At 55.2% G+C, this 18,020-nt stretch overlaps 1 protein-coding gene across 1 annotated transcript; it reads left to right on the top strand.

Moving 5' to 3' along the window:
• The first annotated feature begins 4,593 nt into the window (after window positions 1–4,593).
• Window positions 4,594–13,983, top strand: HS3ST2 (heparan sulfate-glucosamine 3-sulfotransferase 2). Its single transcript, XM_015877027.2, has 2 exons — window positions 4,594–5,149; window positions 12,808–13,983. Exons 1-2 carry the CDS (start codon window positions 4,677–4,679, stop codon window positions 13,424–13,426), a joined length of 1,092 nt encoding a protein of 363 aa, XP_015732513.1. The 5' UTR covers window positions 4,594–4,676; the 3' UTR covers window positions 13,427–13,983.
• Window positions 13,984–18,020: the final 4,037 nt, after the last annotated feature.

The raw sequence follows: 18,020 nt of genomic DNA, 5'->3' as shown, positions 1-18,020 counted from the left end.
ATGGGGCAGTGGATGTTCCCATGGTCTTAAACAGGAGAGAAGAATGTGACCAGCACGTGGGAGGGTCTGCAGCAAGGAGGACAGGCTCTCTGCTTCAGCTGTGTTGTGGTGAGTATACACCATCTGGTTCTCTCCCATCCCTGTGAATGGGGCAGATTTCCTTTTCTTCTCTACTCTAGGGCTTACATAAGGCAAGGATAGGGTTTAAAATTACAGATGAGCTAGGTTGGAGATGAGGCAACATTGAAGGAAAAAAAAAGCTTTTAAAAATATATATATGTACCAGCCTGTGTTTGGGTACAGATTCCTCATTTGGAGTTAAATATAATCATGAAGGTCTGTGAGCGAAAGATCTATTTCTAGTTATTGGAGAACTAGCTGCTGCCCCTGTGATCCCCAAGGAGCAATAATGAGATTTAACCTAAGCAGCCACCGTGGAGAGCCTGGTGTGTGATGGAGCAATGATGAGGAGCCATGTCTGTGGGGTCCCTGCCTGCTGCAGCCTGCAGATGAACTCTGACTGCATTATTTTCTGCACAGCACAGTTCATACAGCCTCCCCAGGGCACAGAACATGCACATGCACCTCTGAAAGCAGAGGATTCTGGCCCTTTCTGAGGGGTTTGGAGGATGCTAACGGGGAGGAAGAACCCGTTGACCCATGATGCCCTCACTCTGTGGGTCTGCACTGACCCCGTGCCTGCAGAGCACTGGGCACAGGGCTGGGAGCACCCAGCACACGTCCCGTTATGTTCTTTGCAGCGTCAGTGACAGATACCTAAGGATTAAATTGAAGTAATCTCTGTAATCTACTCAGCGAGATTAAAGACTCTCCCCGCCCCCAGGCTTTATCCCTTTCATTCCAGGACTCCGCTAGCAGTGATTACAGCCGGGGAAGCCATTTAGCCTTTAAGCACCCTTCCAGCCTTCTTAAAAATACATTTCAGAATCAAATGAGTTTGTGCAGCGGGGCCGTGTCTGGCTGCTCTGGCTGGGAGAGATGCTGAGAATTAGCTCAAGTCAGAGTCCAAATTAAATTTATTGTTTCTGACCTTTTTTGGAGTACAGTGCATTTACAAGTGACTAATGAGGCTTACAGACAGTTTCAGACTTAGCAGTTCCAAGGCCTCCACTCCCTGTGTGCTGTTTGGAGGAACTTTGAGACCCCCTGTCCCAATGAGATCCCACAATCAGAGTCTGAGGACCTGCAGTGTGCGCTGAGTTTGGTGATGATGTGAGACCAGAGGGCTACATGCAGGACCAGGATGAGCTCTTGGCAGCTGCACAGAGGCCAGGGCAGCCAACACAGCACTTGTTAATGTGACCACTGAGACCCTGATTCCATGTGGGCTGATTCCTGTGGACCTGGCCCAGCCATTCTCCTCCACATCCCAATTGCACACCCTGGTATTGCCTATTCTAGCTCCCTGTTCCCTATCAAACAGGGAGAGCCAGAAGGCACTTGGAGCAGCAGACCACGTAGGGATTGCAGGCATTCAAGGACACTGCAAGGCAGGGGCAGCTCAGCCCTATCTGCCTGTGGCACCGAGCATCCTTGTCCAGGTAGATGTACTGCTCAGCCATCCATTTGCAGCACAAGAAAAGGTGGCAGTTTGTCAGCCCAGAATCAAAAGGTTGTTAATGACATACATATTAGACACAGAAAACTGGATTAACAACGACACTTTGGCCCTGAGGGCTTTTCTGGGCTCCGGAAATAAATTCTAACCTTGATCTCTTCTGCCTACAACCTGAAGACATCAAGGGTAGAATATCACCTTTAATCTTATTTGCTATTTCCAGTATGCATTTTATTGCTTCCCTCTCTTCCTATAGATTTTATGTGCTCCCAGCACTCTTTTTCTTTGTGTATTTCTGTAATAATCTTCAATGATCCAAACATTTCTGCAGCCTTCTCTTTTTGTTCGCCTGTCAGCTGCCTGCACTTGGGATGAGTCCTTCAATGGGGTCCTCTCTGACAAAGGCACATCACCAGGAGCCCCCAGCACTGTTGGCTGTGGGCTGGGGCTGAGCCCCACATTCTTCCATGGTTCCTGATCACATTGTGACCCTACCAGCTGTTGCTGCCCTATGAGAGGGGCAGCAGGGGAAAGCCTTCCCTGGGACTCCTCTCTCTGTTGGGGCTTGCACTGCACCAGCAGCCCTTTGGGGGTGGCTCTCCCCTATTCCAGGGCTGTGGCTTCCAACCCTGATGGTGAGAGCGGGATCAGGGTGACCCATGGGGCTGTGCCGACGCAGGCGGAAGGGCCACAGAGTGCCAAAAGCACCAGGAAGCTGTTGTTTGTGTGGAGCAGGGTGTAAACAGCAAACATGTCACAGAGCAAACATGCCCTGCAATGATAGAGAGACTGGAAGCCAAATTGTCAGCTTTAGAAAACATTCCTCCCTTGCAAGCAGAGAAACCTGGGGGTGTCTAAGCATCCACACCAGCTTTATTTATCCAGACACCTCTAATGTTCATGCCTAAGCAGTGTGTTTGCAGCCAGGGCTGGATCACCACGTGGAAGCAATAAAACGGCTAAAAATGGATAAAGCAACTTTCCCACAGATTTCCTTTGGCACTCTGTCATGCAGCAGAACCGAGTGATTGATGCTTTCTGGCCCTAGAAAGGGAACCTGCCGGTACCCAGCCGCTCACTGCCCTGCTCCCACACTCCTGTTCCTATCTCTGCCCAGGCCAGGCAGCTCCTGCTGAGGGCTGCAGTCAGGGCAGGGCTTCATCTGCCCTCTCTCCTTGCTGAGCACTGCACCAGCTTGAGGAAGGCTGCCCAGCTCAGGGAAGCACCAAGCATGGCTGAGTTTACACCATGAGCCTGTGGGCTCCTTTAGGCTGACATGGTGCTGGTTTTGATTGTGATCTGCACAGATGTACTAGCGTTAATCCTCTACTCTGAGGAAAACACAGTATCCAGTGCCCCAGGTGGGTCACTTCACCCACTACAGTGATGCCAGTCCCATGAGAGCTCAATCCCATCTTGGCGCTCCAGAGCTCTCCTGAGCCATCAGCTTCTTTGTTGCTTAAGTGACTATTTTTAAACTCCCAGCAAGGTCCAATTTCACTGCTCCCACACAAGTGCAGGCAAAAGAAACTGCAGAGAGCACTGCTTTTCAGCCATCTTTTCCACCTTTCTTTACATCTGCACTGAGTTCCCAGGTGTTGCACAAGAGGAAATCTCCTCCCCACCTTGCTGCCAGGGAGCCCACAGCTACACTGGTTGTGTTGGGCTGGTACCTTGTGCCTGTCTCACTCTATCACCATCCCTCTTCCCAAGTAACACGACAAGTAGTTTTCTGAAGCAGAACAAGCTTTCTATGCTGAGAAGGCAGGGAGAGTGACTTAATGTTTATGTGGTGCTGCACACAGTCCTTTGGCATGAGCAGTCAAGCAGAAGCCTGGGATGGAAGGGTGTGAGAGGGAAGGAAGCATGACAAGTGGAGGGAGCTGGAGGGCTGGGGATGAAGCAACAGTCTGCATCCGTATCTTGCAAAATCCTTGCAGGTCACTGCAAAATCCTTTCCCAGGTCAATCTGCTTTTAGAGCATCACAAAGCAAACGGGTGAGGCCGAGCATCCCCAAACTGGCAATATCTGCGTCTTCTTCAAGATTTTTCCTCTTACAGCTCATATCACAGCAGCCGATGGCTGCTCCTTCTGCCCTTGCTGAGGACAGAAATCCCAGCTGAATGCGGGGAGGCCCCTCCTCGCTCTGTCCCCTCCCTCAGTGGATGCCGCAGGGAAGGAGCTGCTCAAGGACCCGGCGCGGAGGCAGCCCGGGAGCAGGACGGACCCCGTGCCGGGCTGCCTTGTCCTCCGCAGCTTTGACTTCCCGACTCCCGGTCCTTCTCACTCCAAGTCCACCACGACCCAGCGCCGTGTCGTGCCCTGAGCGCAGGGACTCGTGCGAGGCAAGAGGCACTCCGCCCCGTGCTGCACCTCTGCGTAGTTCAGGACTCAGGTTCAAGAGATGTGCAGGGCCCGGCGGGACAGCGGCTGCCTCCATCCCTGCCCGGTTCTGACGGCAGAGCTGTTGGAGCGGTGTCGGGCGTGGGACAGGGCTACACCTCCGGGCACCTCTCACGGGGACGGGATCGCTCAGCGCCTCCCCGTCGGCGAGGCTCGCTAAGAGCTCAGGCAGCTCAGAGCCCGGCGGGCAGAGCGGGGCGGGCAGCCCGCACCCCAACCGGGGTCCGGCGCAGCGGAGGAACGAGGCCGGTCCCCGTCGCGTCCCCGTCCCCGTCCCGGGCGGGCGGGAGCCCCGCGGCGCGGCTCGGGGGAGGCAGCGGCCGCCGTGCGATCGCGGGGGCTCCGGGAGGAGCTGACGTCAGGCGGCCCCTTAAATAGCAGCGCAGCCGCCTCTGCCCCGGCACTTCCCGCGGAGCCGAGAGCCGCAGCCGCGCCCGCCGGGGATGGGAGAGGCGGCGCCGGGGCCGCGGACGCGCGGGGGCCGGTGCGGAGGGCGCAGTCCCGCGGGGTGGCCCGGCCGAGCCGCCTCGTAGCCGCCAGCCATGCCCGTGCCCGAGCGGCCCCGCCGGGAGCGCGGCGCCGGCCCCGCCGCGGAGCCCCGGGGCCAGCGGCTCGTCCCACCGCCGCGCTGAGCCGCGCCGAGCCGCGCCGCGCCGGGCAGCGCCATGCCCGCCGGTGTGGCCCCATGGAGCCATGGCGCATAGGGCGCCCAGCGGGCGGGCCGTGGCTCCATCCCGGCGGCTGGCGCGGAGGGTGCTCTTCCTTTTCACGCTGTCGCTGTCCTGCTCCTACCTCTGCTACAGCCTCCTCTGCTGCTGCGGCGGCCCCGCCGCGCCCCGCGCCCGCTGCGCGCCCGCCCGCAGCGCCGCCGCCGCCAAGAAACTTCTGCAGAAGTCTCGGTCCTGCCGGCCGCCTCCCGCGGAACCTCCGGGCAGCTCCGCGCCCGCCCGCCGCCCTCGGGAGCCCCCGGCACCGCCCGCCGGCAGCGCCCCGGGCCCGGCCCGTCCGGGCAGTAAGCGGCTGCCGCAGGCCATCGTGGTGGGCGTCAAGAAGGGCGGCACCCGCGCCGTGCTGGAGTTCATCCGCGTGCACCCCGACGTGCGCGCCCTGGGCACCGAGCCCCACTTCTTCGACCGCAACTACGACCGCGGGCTGGAGTGGTACAGGTGAGCGGTGATACGGGAACGGCCCCCGAAGCGGCGTCGCCCCGCGCTGCCCCGCTCCTCTCCCGCCCCGCATCGCCCGCCCGGCTCGGGCTGCCCGCAGAATCGCGGCTCTGCGCCGAGCGGTTGCGGAGACCTTCGGCTCTCGCGCATCCCCGGGGCGAGGCTGAGCGCAGGCGGCCGGGGAGGTCCCGGTTCGGCAGCCCCTGCCCAGCGGGTCCCTCCGCTGCAACCTGGGCGATGCCGCGTCTCCAGCTCATCACGGGATGCGCACACCGAGAAGCGGCCCCCGAACCGCGACCGCCCCGGTACCGCAGCCCTGCGCAGCGTCCCTCGGAGCCGCTCTGCCGACAGCTTTAATGGCAGGGTCTGTGAAAGGGCGGAACGTCCTCCTGCTCCCCGTGTGCCTCGAGTCAGATAAGCGAGAGTGTGCTCACGATCCCTCATAATTCGCAGAGAACAGTGAGTGCATCTCCAGGAGGAGATGGTGAGATTTTAATTTAAGTAAAGGTTTTTGTGGACTGTTTGGTGATGCTCAGCATAGGGTGGAGGGTGCTCATCCACACCCACAGCCCAGGCTGCATGCTGGCTAGTTCCTGCTCAGCGTGCTGCCTTGTTCTGCGGTGAGCACTGTGGGAGCCTTGGGCAGCTCCCAGGCAGGGTTTGGTGCTCGTAGGGCATCAGCATCGGGAGGCCACCTGTACCTGTGAGTGTGCAACAGGGGAGGATGCCTGGCACAGGTGTGTGCAGAGCAATGCAGCTGGCTGTGGGGCTGTGCACCCAGCTCTGCTCTCTTCCCCGTTCCCTGAGCAAAGTGGTGCTCGTCGGCTCCCGAATGGGTTGGGAAGCAGTGCGATGTGATACTTGCTCTTGGCCCTTCTGTGTTTGTCTCTGTGCAGGCCAGACATGAGTCATGCCTGTGGCGTCAGGATGCTGCTTGCTGACTGCGAGTGGGTCAGGGCTGCTCTGTGCGTTGTTTGAGTGCTGGGCTAGTCCTCCAACATCCCTGCCCAGGGGGCCAGCCCCAGCACAGCAGCAGCAGGAGGGCTGTCAAGGCGTGCAGGCAGCCGCTGTGCCAGGATTATGGAGAGCAGTGTAGCCAGAGGTGTGCTGCTCTGTGTGCAATGGTTCTGCTGGCAGGTGATTGGTGAGCTAGTATGGGTGCAGGTGGAGAGCTATGAAGCCCTTTTCCTGTCCTAAAGGAATTGCAGATTGCCTAGAAGCCATGAGGGGGTGATTCTGTGATACAGGCAGACAGTGACAGGAACTGCAGCAGTTTGGCTGAAGGGTCCCAGTGTAGCAGGGTGGGTGAGAAGCAGGGTCCTGCCGAGCCCCAAACCCAGTGGGAGCTCTGTGTGCCTTGCATCTGGCTGGGAAGCAGCACTGTCCTGGGCCTTGCAGACCCCCTGGGTTACAGTGGGGTGGGGGGAGCTCAGAGCTGAGAGCCTCACTGACAGCAGGGGACCAAAACTCATGGTGGTGATGAGAGCATGGCTGGGTGCTGCGGGGCCTGGAGCTGTGTCTAGATCAATGGAGAGATCACATCAGGACAGTGGAGTCTCCAAATTACTTCAGATAAAACAATTAAATGACACTTCCCCGGTTTTATTACTTTTTTTTTTTTTTTTATCTCACAAATGTGCCAAAACTTAAGCGCAGCGGCTGCTAATGTACAAAGTGTGGAATTGATTTTACTCCTTGCAAGTGGAGCAATTAAATGTGGAGCAGGTCTAATGCTCAGCGCAATGAGCTGCCATCACCTTGCCAGGAGAGGAGGGGAGCAGGGAAAGGGCAGCACTGGCACCCAGCGAGGGGCTGATGCCAGCACAGGCAGCAGCTGTCACCAATGGGAGAGAGGGGACACCCTGGACCCACTGGGGACATGGGCTGTATGGAAGGGCGAATGCTGTCCTCGGTGAGCAGAGCCAGTGTCCAACCCCTCTGCTCCCCATGCAGCCCAGGCACTGCTTCCTTAGCGTCCAACCAACCCCACCCTTGCTGTTCCCATCAGCCTTTCTTATCCTCTTCATTAGCAAGAGAAACACTACAGGAAAGATATTTTTAGCAAGATCTGTTTTAAGACAGCCGAAACCAACCTGCCAGCTACTGGAGAGGATCGATTCATCACCAATTCTGGGCTCAATGCTCAATATGGAGCTTCTCCTGCTGCAGCAGTGTGCCAATAACCTTCAATATTTTCCAGAACACAGAGAAATTGGTGTCATTTAATTTACAGTTAACTTTGAATGGCAACTTGGGGTGCAGCTTTCCTCTGCAGGATTCCTACATGACCCCATGGGATGTTCCAGCAATGCTCTCACAGTGGTTTGTGGCAGCTGGGGCTTCAGGGCACTGCCCAGCTGTGGTCCCTGCACAGAGGGGAGCAGAACCTCAGGTGGGAGGGAAGTGGTCACGTTTCCCTGCGCCTGCAGGAGGGAGCTGCAAACCCTGGCTCCTGCACTCCGCCTCACTAATTGCTCTCTGCTAATGGCCACGTTGGCTCTCACACAAATGGGAGCCCATTAGGTTTCGCCCAACGACATGGACTGTTTTGTGGGCTTGACTGACAGTGCATTTTGCTAAAGTTAATTAGCAAGAAGAGAGGAAAGCAGCAAGCTTCAAGGATGCTTTGAAGTTTCCTTGACTTCAGACAGGGCCCTGGCTCAGAGGATGGGTGCATGGCCCCACAGGGGCTGCAGTGCCCAAGAGCAGAGCATGGGGCTGCAGGCACAGCAATGACCCTAACAGTGATCACAGTGCATGGGAACTTCCCCTCCAGAGTGCTGGAAGGGCATGGGGAGGTACCTCCTTGCAGAGCATTGAGCCTTCAGTGTTAATGATGTGTGTTCCCGTTCTGTCTTCCATGACCTTGTTTGTAAGCCCTGCAATTTGTTATAACCTTCGCTTTGTAGCATGAGATCCTGCTCAGATCCCAGCATGGCTGCGGGCTCCAAATCTGAGAGGTGAAGGATGCTGCTGGCACCCATCAAGGGCTGCACACAGCCTGCAGTGCCCATGGGAGCTGCTGTGCTGCAGGGCTGGGCAGTGCCCCCAGGGTGCTGTGTGTGGCTGTGTGAGGGATCCCCATGAGCTGAAGCTCCCCTGGCCCAGCAGCTCCCAGCTGTGGGACTTGGGGCAGGGGTGTTCAGTGAGAGGGGAGCTGCACAGTGCCTGCATGTGTGACGGTCAGCAGCACTGTTCCTTTTGGAAAAGATTGTGTTGACTTAAAGGACACCACAAATCTCTGGAGCGTTTGAATGATTAAAAATGAATCAGCAACAAAGTTAATTACTGTGTTCACACTGCTTTTATGCATTGAAATGTCCCTCATTATCTGTCTGTGAGCACTGGTGTAAGTTCTTTGAACATAAACATTTATTAAAGGGAGCTGCTCTGTCATTAACACTTCGCACTGCCTGGGGCTGGGCTGGGTTTCTCTGGGTCCCCTCTCAGCACAGCACTTCCCAGTGGGGACAGATCCCCTGAACCATTCAGCTTTAGGGGATGGTGCTGAGCCCACCCTGCAGGGCTGAGCAGCAGCAAAGCACTGCTGCCAGGCATCCCACAGTGCTGCCATCCGCATCCCCCACCAGGGGCTGGGGCTGGGGCTGCTCCCAGCGCCATGTCCCTGCATGAGCAGCAGCTGTTCGGGTGTCAGCTGCCGTAGTGTTGCGTCCTGAAAGTCTGCTGCAATGTCACTCTGCTGGTGAGAGCTTCTTTTATCTCCCTCACACCTCAGTTTCTCGCATGCTTGACCCAGTTTTGCTAAAATCTTCGTGGAGCTGGGCTTGTGCTTTCATCTACTGACACTGTTTGCAATCTTGCCACGCCTGGTATGGCAGAGGGTGGCACAGCACTGCATGGCTTTGAACAGCACGACACAGCATGGCATAGCAGGACACAGCATGGCACATACAGCTTCTCAGCTCTGTGTCCATGTGGCACGTCCCAGCCACAGGTACAGAGCCTGCATGCAGGAACACACTCAGCCCTCCTACCAGAGCCAGCACGGGGTATTTTTTTTTGCCAAATTAAACAGTTTGGTCTCATGCCGATGAGTGGCTGAAGTCCAGGATTGCACACACATCAGTTTGTGGCCTCGGAGCTCCAGCTGCACCCTCCAAATCTTCAGCACACAATGAGCAGCGGCAGCAAATATTTGCCCGGAGCTGGCAGTGCTCCATGCAGCACTATGAGGGCTGAAGGCAGAGCTGTAACGGGATTACTGAGCACGCGCTCCCCCCATGCACGTTGATCCGCAATATCTCAATCATCTGATGAATTTTTGTACAAATTTATCCCTGGGAGAGTGTTTCACGCATGTTCAACATCAAAGCAACGTAGCCAGCAAGGGAGCGTATGTTTCTTTAATGTGGGAGTGTTGTAGGGACTGCAGGGTGCCCAAAGGCAGATTATAAGAGAATTAATAATTCAGGTCTGGGAAAGGTGCTGGAGAGAAGTTAACTCCTTCTGGGCAGGCGTCGTTTCGCAGGTTGGGAGAGAGCATTAATGCTCGTCTACAATGTACTAAAGGGCTTTAAGAATTTAGTAACTACAATAAAAATAATCTCTAATTCAAGAGGAATTAATGCTGTATCTCCAGCCAGATTAGTGCAGTGAGCGGGGGATTTGCTAGGGCTGGGGATGCCCAGTAGGTTTGATGCACATCCCTGGGTGGCACCCTGGGCAATCAGAGTGGCAGTGGGGCACCATAGGGCAGTGCAGCCCTGTGCTGTGCTGGGGAGGCACTGCCCTCCTCCCCAAGTGTCTGCAGCAGTGCAGGGCCCCGATGTGTCCCAAGGAAGGGGCTGTCAGCTGTCCCACCCTGTCAGCCAAGCAGAATGTGTGTGCAGAGAGCACTGTGCCAGGGAGCCCCCGACTACTCCCACTGCCCCAGGACATGTCCCTGCTCCCACAGCTGATCACCGGGGCAGGTGAGGGAAGTGGCTGCTCTGCAGCCCACACTGCTTCAGTCAGACCGTGGTGGAGCTCGCCCTGCCACGTCCCCAGTCATGTCCGTGCCCTGCTGCTCACTCAGCATCAGCTTTAACCTCCTCCATTTCTGCTGTGTTGCAGATTCTCTTCACCACGACAAAGCACTCGTGCACACGCTGCCAGATGGACAGCTCTGGCGTGGCTGCTGCAGCCTGCGGGTGCTGTGAGCACTCATGATGGTGGAATCACCCTGGTCCCCAGGTGGGACCACGCAGGTGAACCCCTGAGCACCCAGCAGCAGCCCCAGAGCCAGCAGCATTTGTGTCCCACCTCTGCATGTCCCACACCTGAGTGAGTGCTGCAGTGAGCCTGGCCCTTCCATGTCACCAGCATGTCACTGCACAGGCACTGCCTGTGACATAGCACAGGGGTCCGGCACCACAACCTGCTGCATATTTGGCTAAGGAGCACCCAGCAAGGAGCCCACTGCACCCACAGCGCCATGCAGGTGCTGGAAGCCTTCAAACCCGAATATGCCAGCCCTGGGCTTAAAACTATGTGACATGCTATTTGTATGCAAATAACTTTCAGAATGCAAAAGTCCAAAAATATCATTTTAAAGTCAACTGTAATTAAGTTTGCAATGCATTTCCCAGCTCCTGCAGCTCTGGGGATCCCGCCGTTAACACAAAGATGAATGTGTGGATGACATTTCTCCCTCTCGCATGGTTTTGCTGGTGATTTATTTATCTATTCGGGCTGGGTTTTGTTGTCTCAGCAGTCTCTGTTGTTCAGGAGCAGCGAACACTGGGAGTCCATTTAAAAAGAAAACAACTCCTGTCTCATTTCTGTAATTTATTATGCGGAGATTTTGTGTTTTTCATAATTGATTAGAACCTGTAATTTCATTTTTTAAATACGTGGACCTATTAGCTCACGTAATGAAAGTCTAACAAGCCTGAAGATGAGCCATTAATGAAACAGCAGTTTTATGATTCTCCAGCAATATATTGTAACAGCAACTCGCTTATGAAGCTGTCCTGCACTGATTTACGCTGAAACTTGTTTGTGATATGGAGATAGCAGCAGTGTTGCCTGGCACTAAATTAGCACTTCCTGACAGTCATTAAACAATGGGAATCATAATCTGGATTTATGGGGTTTGGAGCGGAGCAGTGGGAAAGGCCAATTAAGCCACGGCTGTGCTCAGGTACCTGTGTAATACATCTCTATTAATTTATGCTAGCAAATTAGTTCTCTTTCAAACAAAAGAAATGGTCAAGAGCAGGTGAGGGCTGAAAGGCCAGCAGCACCGTGCCCAGGTGATGCCACCAATGAGTCTCCTCTGGGCTGGGTCTGCTGTTTGGTTTGTCTGCATCCCATGGAGACGGGCTCAGGACGTTGTTCCCTCGCACTCCCATGCATGGCTTTGCCTATCCTATTGCAGGAGACCTGGGAGCCCATGACCCCCACAGCCAGCAGCTGCAGCAGCTCCCTGGCAGCACGCATGGTTTGTTGCCAGCAAAGCCTTCCTGGAGGCACATCTCAGAGCTCACCGTAAAGCTCTCCCCAGGCAGCATCTGCTTGTGCCTTACAGCTCACAGATGAATTGTAATCAGCTAGCCACTAACTTCCACTGCAGAATGGAAGAAGTAACAGATGCTTTTGAGCAATAAACATAATTGAAACGTAAAGTGCCTGTGAGCACAGGAGGCCCTTGGGGTGCAGTCCCTGGTGCATGCCCAGAGCTCAGGGTAGTGCCGCAGCCACATGTGTCCAGCACCACTCTCCCCTTGTTCCTTCCAAAGACCTGAAGGTGGAGGAGAGGCCATTCTGCCTGCAGTCCAACCAAAAGATTGCCATCAATACAGGTGTTGTCCCAGCACTGTCACAGCGCCAGTAAGCCCCAGGGAACTGGTGCCAGCAAATGGCACTGTGCAGCCACCCTGCCCTCCTGCTGCAATGGATCTAATGGCTGAATCTGGTAGTACAAGGGCAATTTATAAATCTTTCCATCCCATTAGATTTTATTTGATTTGGATGTTCACGCGTCAAAGCAAATGATTTAATTAGCACTAAGCGGAGCTGCCTGCCCCAGTGCTCCCAGCCCTGCGGCTCTGCCTTCACCCAGAGAGGGGAACCAGGGCTGCGTGGGACTGCTGGGGGCCAGGCATAGGTGGGGACAAGCTGTGTCCCCATGGAGTGGGGCTGCACTTGGGGCTGGCACTTATCTCACTGCTAGTGCCCAGCAGTGCTGTAATGCAATTGTGGCAGGGGCAATTGCAGCAGTTCCAGAAGGAGCAGCTGTGATTTCTTTTGGAAATGACAACCAGTGTAGCAATATGTGATGAATGGACTGGTGGCTCCACAGAGGTTTTCTCATGGTTAATGCCATGGCAGCTACCGGGGCAGATGGCTGCAGAGTGAACTCACATACTGCCCTGAAGCTGGTGAATTCAGCACCAGTGGAGATGGAGCAGCCACAGCTGCTGCATGGCACCTCTCCAGAGCAGTGCCCTCCCTTCTGTCCTACCTGGCCCTGAGCCCTTGGGGCTGAGCAACCCCGGTGCGTGCAGCCCCACAGGAGTTGGGACAGGACATGGCTGAGGCAGCCCCTGCAGCAAAGCAGGATGGAGCTGTGTCCTCCTGCCATCTGGTCCTGCTGGGAAAGGACACCCTGCCAGCCTGGTTCTGCTCCTCCTCACCACCACATTCTCTGCTTGCAGGAGCCTGATGCCGCGCACACTCGACAGCCAGATCACGGTGGAGAAGACCCCCAGCTACTTCGTCACCAAGGAGGCCCCACGGCGGATCTTCAACATGTCTCGGGACACCAAGCTGATCGTGGTGGTGCGCAACCCCGTCACCCGCGCCATCTCGGACTACACGCAGACGCTCTCCAAGAAGCCAGACATCCCCACCTTTGAGGGGCTGTCCTTCCGCAACCGCAGCCTGGGCCTGGTGGACACCTCCTGGAACGCCATCCGTATCGGGATGTATGCTGTGCACCTGCAGAGCTGGCTGCAGTACTTCCCCCTCTCTCAGATCCACTTTGTCAGTGGGGAGAAGCTGATCACTGACCCAGCTGGAGAGATGGGCAAGGTGCAGGACTTCCTGGGCATCCGGAGGGTCATCACCGATAAGCACTTCTACTTCAACAAGACAAAAGGCTTTCCTTGCCTGAAAAAAACAGAGAGCAACAGCTCACCTCGCTGCCTGGGCAAATCCAAGGGGAGGACTCATGTACAGATAGACCCCGAGGTGATAGAGCAGCTTCGGGACTTTTATAGACCTTACAACATCAAGTTCTATGAAACAGTTGGGCAAGACTTCAGGTGGGAATGAGCAGCCAGGAGTGGAGCTGCAGTGACATGAGCTGCAGTCTTCCATGGGGCAGTGTGGGGGGGGTAGGGCCAGGACCTGCACCAGCCCCATCCTTCCTGCAGCTGTGGCATGGCAGGAGGGGGCCAGGCTGCTGCAGGGTGAGCAGAGCCAGGACCACAGTGTCCATCTGCAGATGCAGGGCAAGTGCCACAGGTGCTGCCATCCCAATGCATTGCTGTGGAGTCCCTTGTGGTGGTGCTGTGGTGATGGCCCCACTTCCAGGGTATGTCCCTCCTCAGCACCCCAAAGGGAGCCAGGCAGCCAGAACAGAGGATGTGCCCAGGGCAGTCAGGGCACTGCTTCCCACAGCCTTCTGTCCCTGCAGAGCAGTGTGGCCGTCAGGAGGGTGAGATGTATCTGCTTGAAACAAAACGTCTTTGAAACATGTTGTACCGATATTTTGTCCTGTGAATAAAGCACAGAATCCTGCTGTTACGGGTACTTTAGTGGCACTAGCGTCCTTGTTCAGCATGTGATCCCTTGTGTAAATAAAAGCGGCTACCACCGGTCCTTACGCATGGGCTTTTCTTAGGGCAGTCTCCTCTGTGTTTGGGGCAGCCCCATGGCATCCTGCTCCCAGCCGTGCTGCTGGGATGCTGGTGTTGCAAATGGAGACCCAGAGACAGCACAAGAGGGAGGGAGGAGGCCTTGCGGAGCTTGACCTGGGGCTCAGCTGCTCCAGTCATGATACCAGGAATGATAGTGACATGGTCAGGCACAACAGGGCAGATCTGTGCTGTGGTTGTGCACTCATGGCCTGTCCCATCCTGCAGCACTCCATCTCAGCAGGCTATTAGCAGTCACAGTAACAAGCACCACTGGTCGTGCATATCAACAGCAGCTCCTGCTCAAGAAATGTTCTCTGCCTTTCCGAGCGTTGAACTGTTTGAATCATCTATTGATTTTCACAGTAAATCTCAGGTATTTCTGTCAAAGGTTGCAATTTACCACTAGCATCTAAATCCCGAGCTGCAGTCTGCCCTGCCTGCTGGCAGCCCCATGCCCATAGAACCATAGATAGCATCATGGAAACATTAAGGTTGGAAAAGGCCTCCGGGGTCACCAAACCCAACCCCATCCCGTCCCACCATGCCCACCAGCTGTGTACCCCAATGCACATCTCCACAGTTCCTGAACACCTCCAGGGATGGTGACTCCACCATCTCCCTGGGCAATCAGTGCCAGTGTTGGAATGCTCTTTCTGAGCCTTCCTGGGACTGATTCCTGTGTAAAGAACTTTGATGAGAGCAGCTTGGAGGTAATTCATGGCCATCTTACATCATGCTCCCTGCATCCCTCCCACCATCTTCCAGCAGCAGCTGGAGGAGCTGGGCAGCACCCAGCAGTGAGGCCCCACGGACAGCTGTGGGCAGGCAGTAGCCCGGAGGGGATTATCGGGGAGATGGGATGTCTTCTGATATGATTTTATTCCTTTAAAGGAAAATAAATAAATAAACATTCACAGCAAGACTCACAAATCCCAGGCTTGCAGTGAAAAAGCCATTTCCTATCCACTCCGAGGAAGCAGAAGGTACTGGGCTAGATTGATCCCCCCAGCAATGCCGTATTATTGGGAAATTAGAGCTGGAGGCTGGGAAAACAACTGCAATATCAAACAATTACTCTACATTCATCCTTACAAATGCAGGGAGCAGAAATGAGCCTGCATCAGGTATTAAATTTCCAAGAGGGAGGCAAATGAGGGCTCAGAAAGGGCTGTGCTGACGATGCTGATCATGTTGGAAGCTCTGAAAACATGGCTTAAAAAGCGTTCAATTGGGCAACCTACACATGGCAATGCCAGTGCTGTGCAGTGAGACTGCAGGAAGGACCTGGGTGTCAGCACAGTGCTGTGTCCCCCCAAGCTCCCAAATGCCATTGGGTCCTGAGCACGCAGGACAGAGCCCCCTGGTGCACAGCAGCTCGGATTAGAAGGACTAATCCCCTCCCAGTGGCTAAATCAGCCAAAAGCCCTGGCTTAGTGAGTGCTGGGAGTGCCCATGAGAACATGCAGAGTCAGGGAGGAGGAGGTGCATGGGGGTCAGGGCTGGCATGGGCTCCCATTCATCCTGGCCAAAGCCAGGCAGGGGCTGGTCACAGTGTGGGGCAATGCTGGGCCCACATCCACACAGGAGGGGCAGTCAGTGCCAATGGCACCCAGACAGAGCACTGTGAGATGGGGATGCTTGGAGCAGCCCAAGGTAATTGGCTATGTCAGATGTATTTCCTGTGCTGTACAGCTGCTGTCCTGAGCAGCATTCCTGTGATTAAATGGTCATAATAGGTGGTAGGAAAATGGTTTAGAAGTGAACTTTATAAGCCAGCATGTAAATCATAATGGCCACTGTGTGATTTTAATGGGTATGCTGATCCTGTCCCTTATGTTCTAGTTAAGGGCAGCAGAGTGCTGGGCTGCAGAGTGCATCATGGCTTGATGGAAACGTCCATGGACAGAATGGCACAGCAACCTTTGGGTGACTTGGTTAACATGCGTGCCAAGATCAGAGCACTGCATCCAGCTGCATGCGAGGGGGATCAGGCTGCAGCCGTGGATGTCAGCACTCACGTTCAGTGCACAAAGACACAAAGCTGCCCCTGCAGCACAGCTCAGGATGGGTTCTCCCAGGGCAGGAAGATGCCTGCTCCCTCCGTCCCGCTGCAGGCCCAGGGCTGTGTACCCCTGTGGGGCTGCAGGGCTCAGGGCACTGCCACAGCCCCCCAGTACTGCAGCCCTGCAACCATCGCGTGTTCTGTGTTGTGATCGGGTCGCTCAGGCTTGAAGCCCCTTGAGTGGCTGTTTAATATTTATCAGCTCATAAATACTTAAATGTAATGAATGCGATTTAAGTGGTCCCCGGTCCTGTTTATGCTGAAGTGCTCTTGAGCCATGCTGGGTCACAGAGGAAACCTGTCCTCTCATGGCAAGACCCCAGCGAAGGCAGGATGTGGATGTGAGCATTGAGATGCAGGCACAGAGCTGCAGGCACTCAGCTGCTCTCCTCTCCTGGTGTGGTGCTGCTCAGTGGCACCAGGGGTTGGGGTGTCCCAGCCATGAGCTCCACACTGCACCACACAGCTCTGGGCTGCATGTTGGATGACTGCAGTATTTTCAGTTGCTCGAGAAGCATCATTCATCTCTCAAACTGAAGTGGGATCACGTATCCGTAAGCGGTGAGAAAATTTCATTAACTTCTTCTTAATTAATATAATTCACCTTCACTGCTGGCTCCACGTTTATTGGCTGCAGAAGGGAGCAGGAGCCAAGTGAGACCCTTAGAGCTGGAGGGAACCTGAGTTGCATCCCTCTCCCTTCAAGAGCTCTATGGCCACAGGTTGCTGCTGGGCCAGGCAGATGGACCCAGTGATGGACAGAGCCACAGTCAGACCCACAGACGGACCCACTGCTCCCTTCCTATTGCAGAAGTCAAACTGATTTTTATGTGAGCCAGTAAGGTACAGTGTACAAACTGATCATGTTCCTCTGAACCTCAGGCCTTCTGTGGAGTTTCGTTCACTTAGGAACCACATCCACCCCATCCCTGGGTCACTCCACATCTCCTGTGATGCTCTGAGGGGCTGTCCTGCAGGATGTCAGCTCCAGGTCCCATCCTGCTTCCCAGCCCCTCTGTGCTCAGTTCTCAGAACACAGTGCTTGCCCAGTGCCCGGTGCTGACTGCTTCCACTCCCACCCACCTGCGCCTTTGCACCCAGTTACACAGAGTTCTAACTACATTTCTCTCCACCCAAGAGGAACCGGGCAGCAAATAAACGCGCTCATTAACAGGAACCTCTAACCCCTTGGAAATGATTAATGCTCAGGCAAGAGTTGGGATGGCAATGCATTCAAGTAGGTCAGGCTCCTTCCTTGTATTTTACTGGGCTGCAGCAGCCGACAGCAGTGTGCTGTCAGAGCAGCCCTGCATGGTGCCATCATCCCCATTGGTACCACCATCCCCAGCAGTGCCAGTGCTGGTGCCTGGCAGTGCAGAGCCAGGTGAGCCCCCAGAGGCACAGGCACAGCCACAATAACTTAAGAACCTCCTGCCAATGTGCACACCAATGGGTACAGTTAATTCACTTTGAAGGTTTTCCAAGCTCTTCCATGAGCTCTGTTCAGTGCTCCAGTGAACAAGAGTGTATGAAAATGAGAGGATGTGATGGTATCAATACTTCATGGAAGTCTGGGCATCACTGTATTATTCATCACCTGACAGCTAATTAGACAGATGCCCAATTAGGACGGCTCCCTGCTGCCAGGGCACTGCCATGCTGAGCCAGTGGTGGGCACTGAGCACAGGGATGGCTGTGAATGCTCCCAACAAAAACATTTCAGTACTGACTGGGAAATGCTGCCCCTCATCCCCTGCAAGGAAACCATCTCCAAAGGCACAGGTGGCAGTGTATGGCTATGGGCTTGGTCACAGCCCACCCAACAGTGGCTGCACAGCACCAGGGGCACAGGGACAGAGGTGATGGTGGGGCTGCTCTCTGTAGCCCATGTGTGCAGCAGTGATGGCAGCAGTGCCAGCGTGCTGTGAGGCTGGCGATAAGGATG

The sequence above is a fragment of the Coturnix japonica genome, chromosome 14 (assembly GCF_001577835.2).
Source record: "Coturnix japonica isolate 7356 chromosome 14, Coturnix japonica 2.1, whole genome shotgun sequence".
NCBI classification, from domain to species: Eukaryota; Metazoa; Chordata; class Aves; order Galliformes; family Phasianidae; genus Coturnix; species Coturnix japonica.
This window is presented reverse-complemented; position numbering and strand designations above follow the sequence as displayed.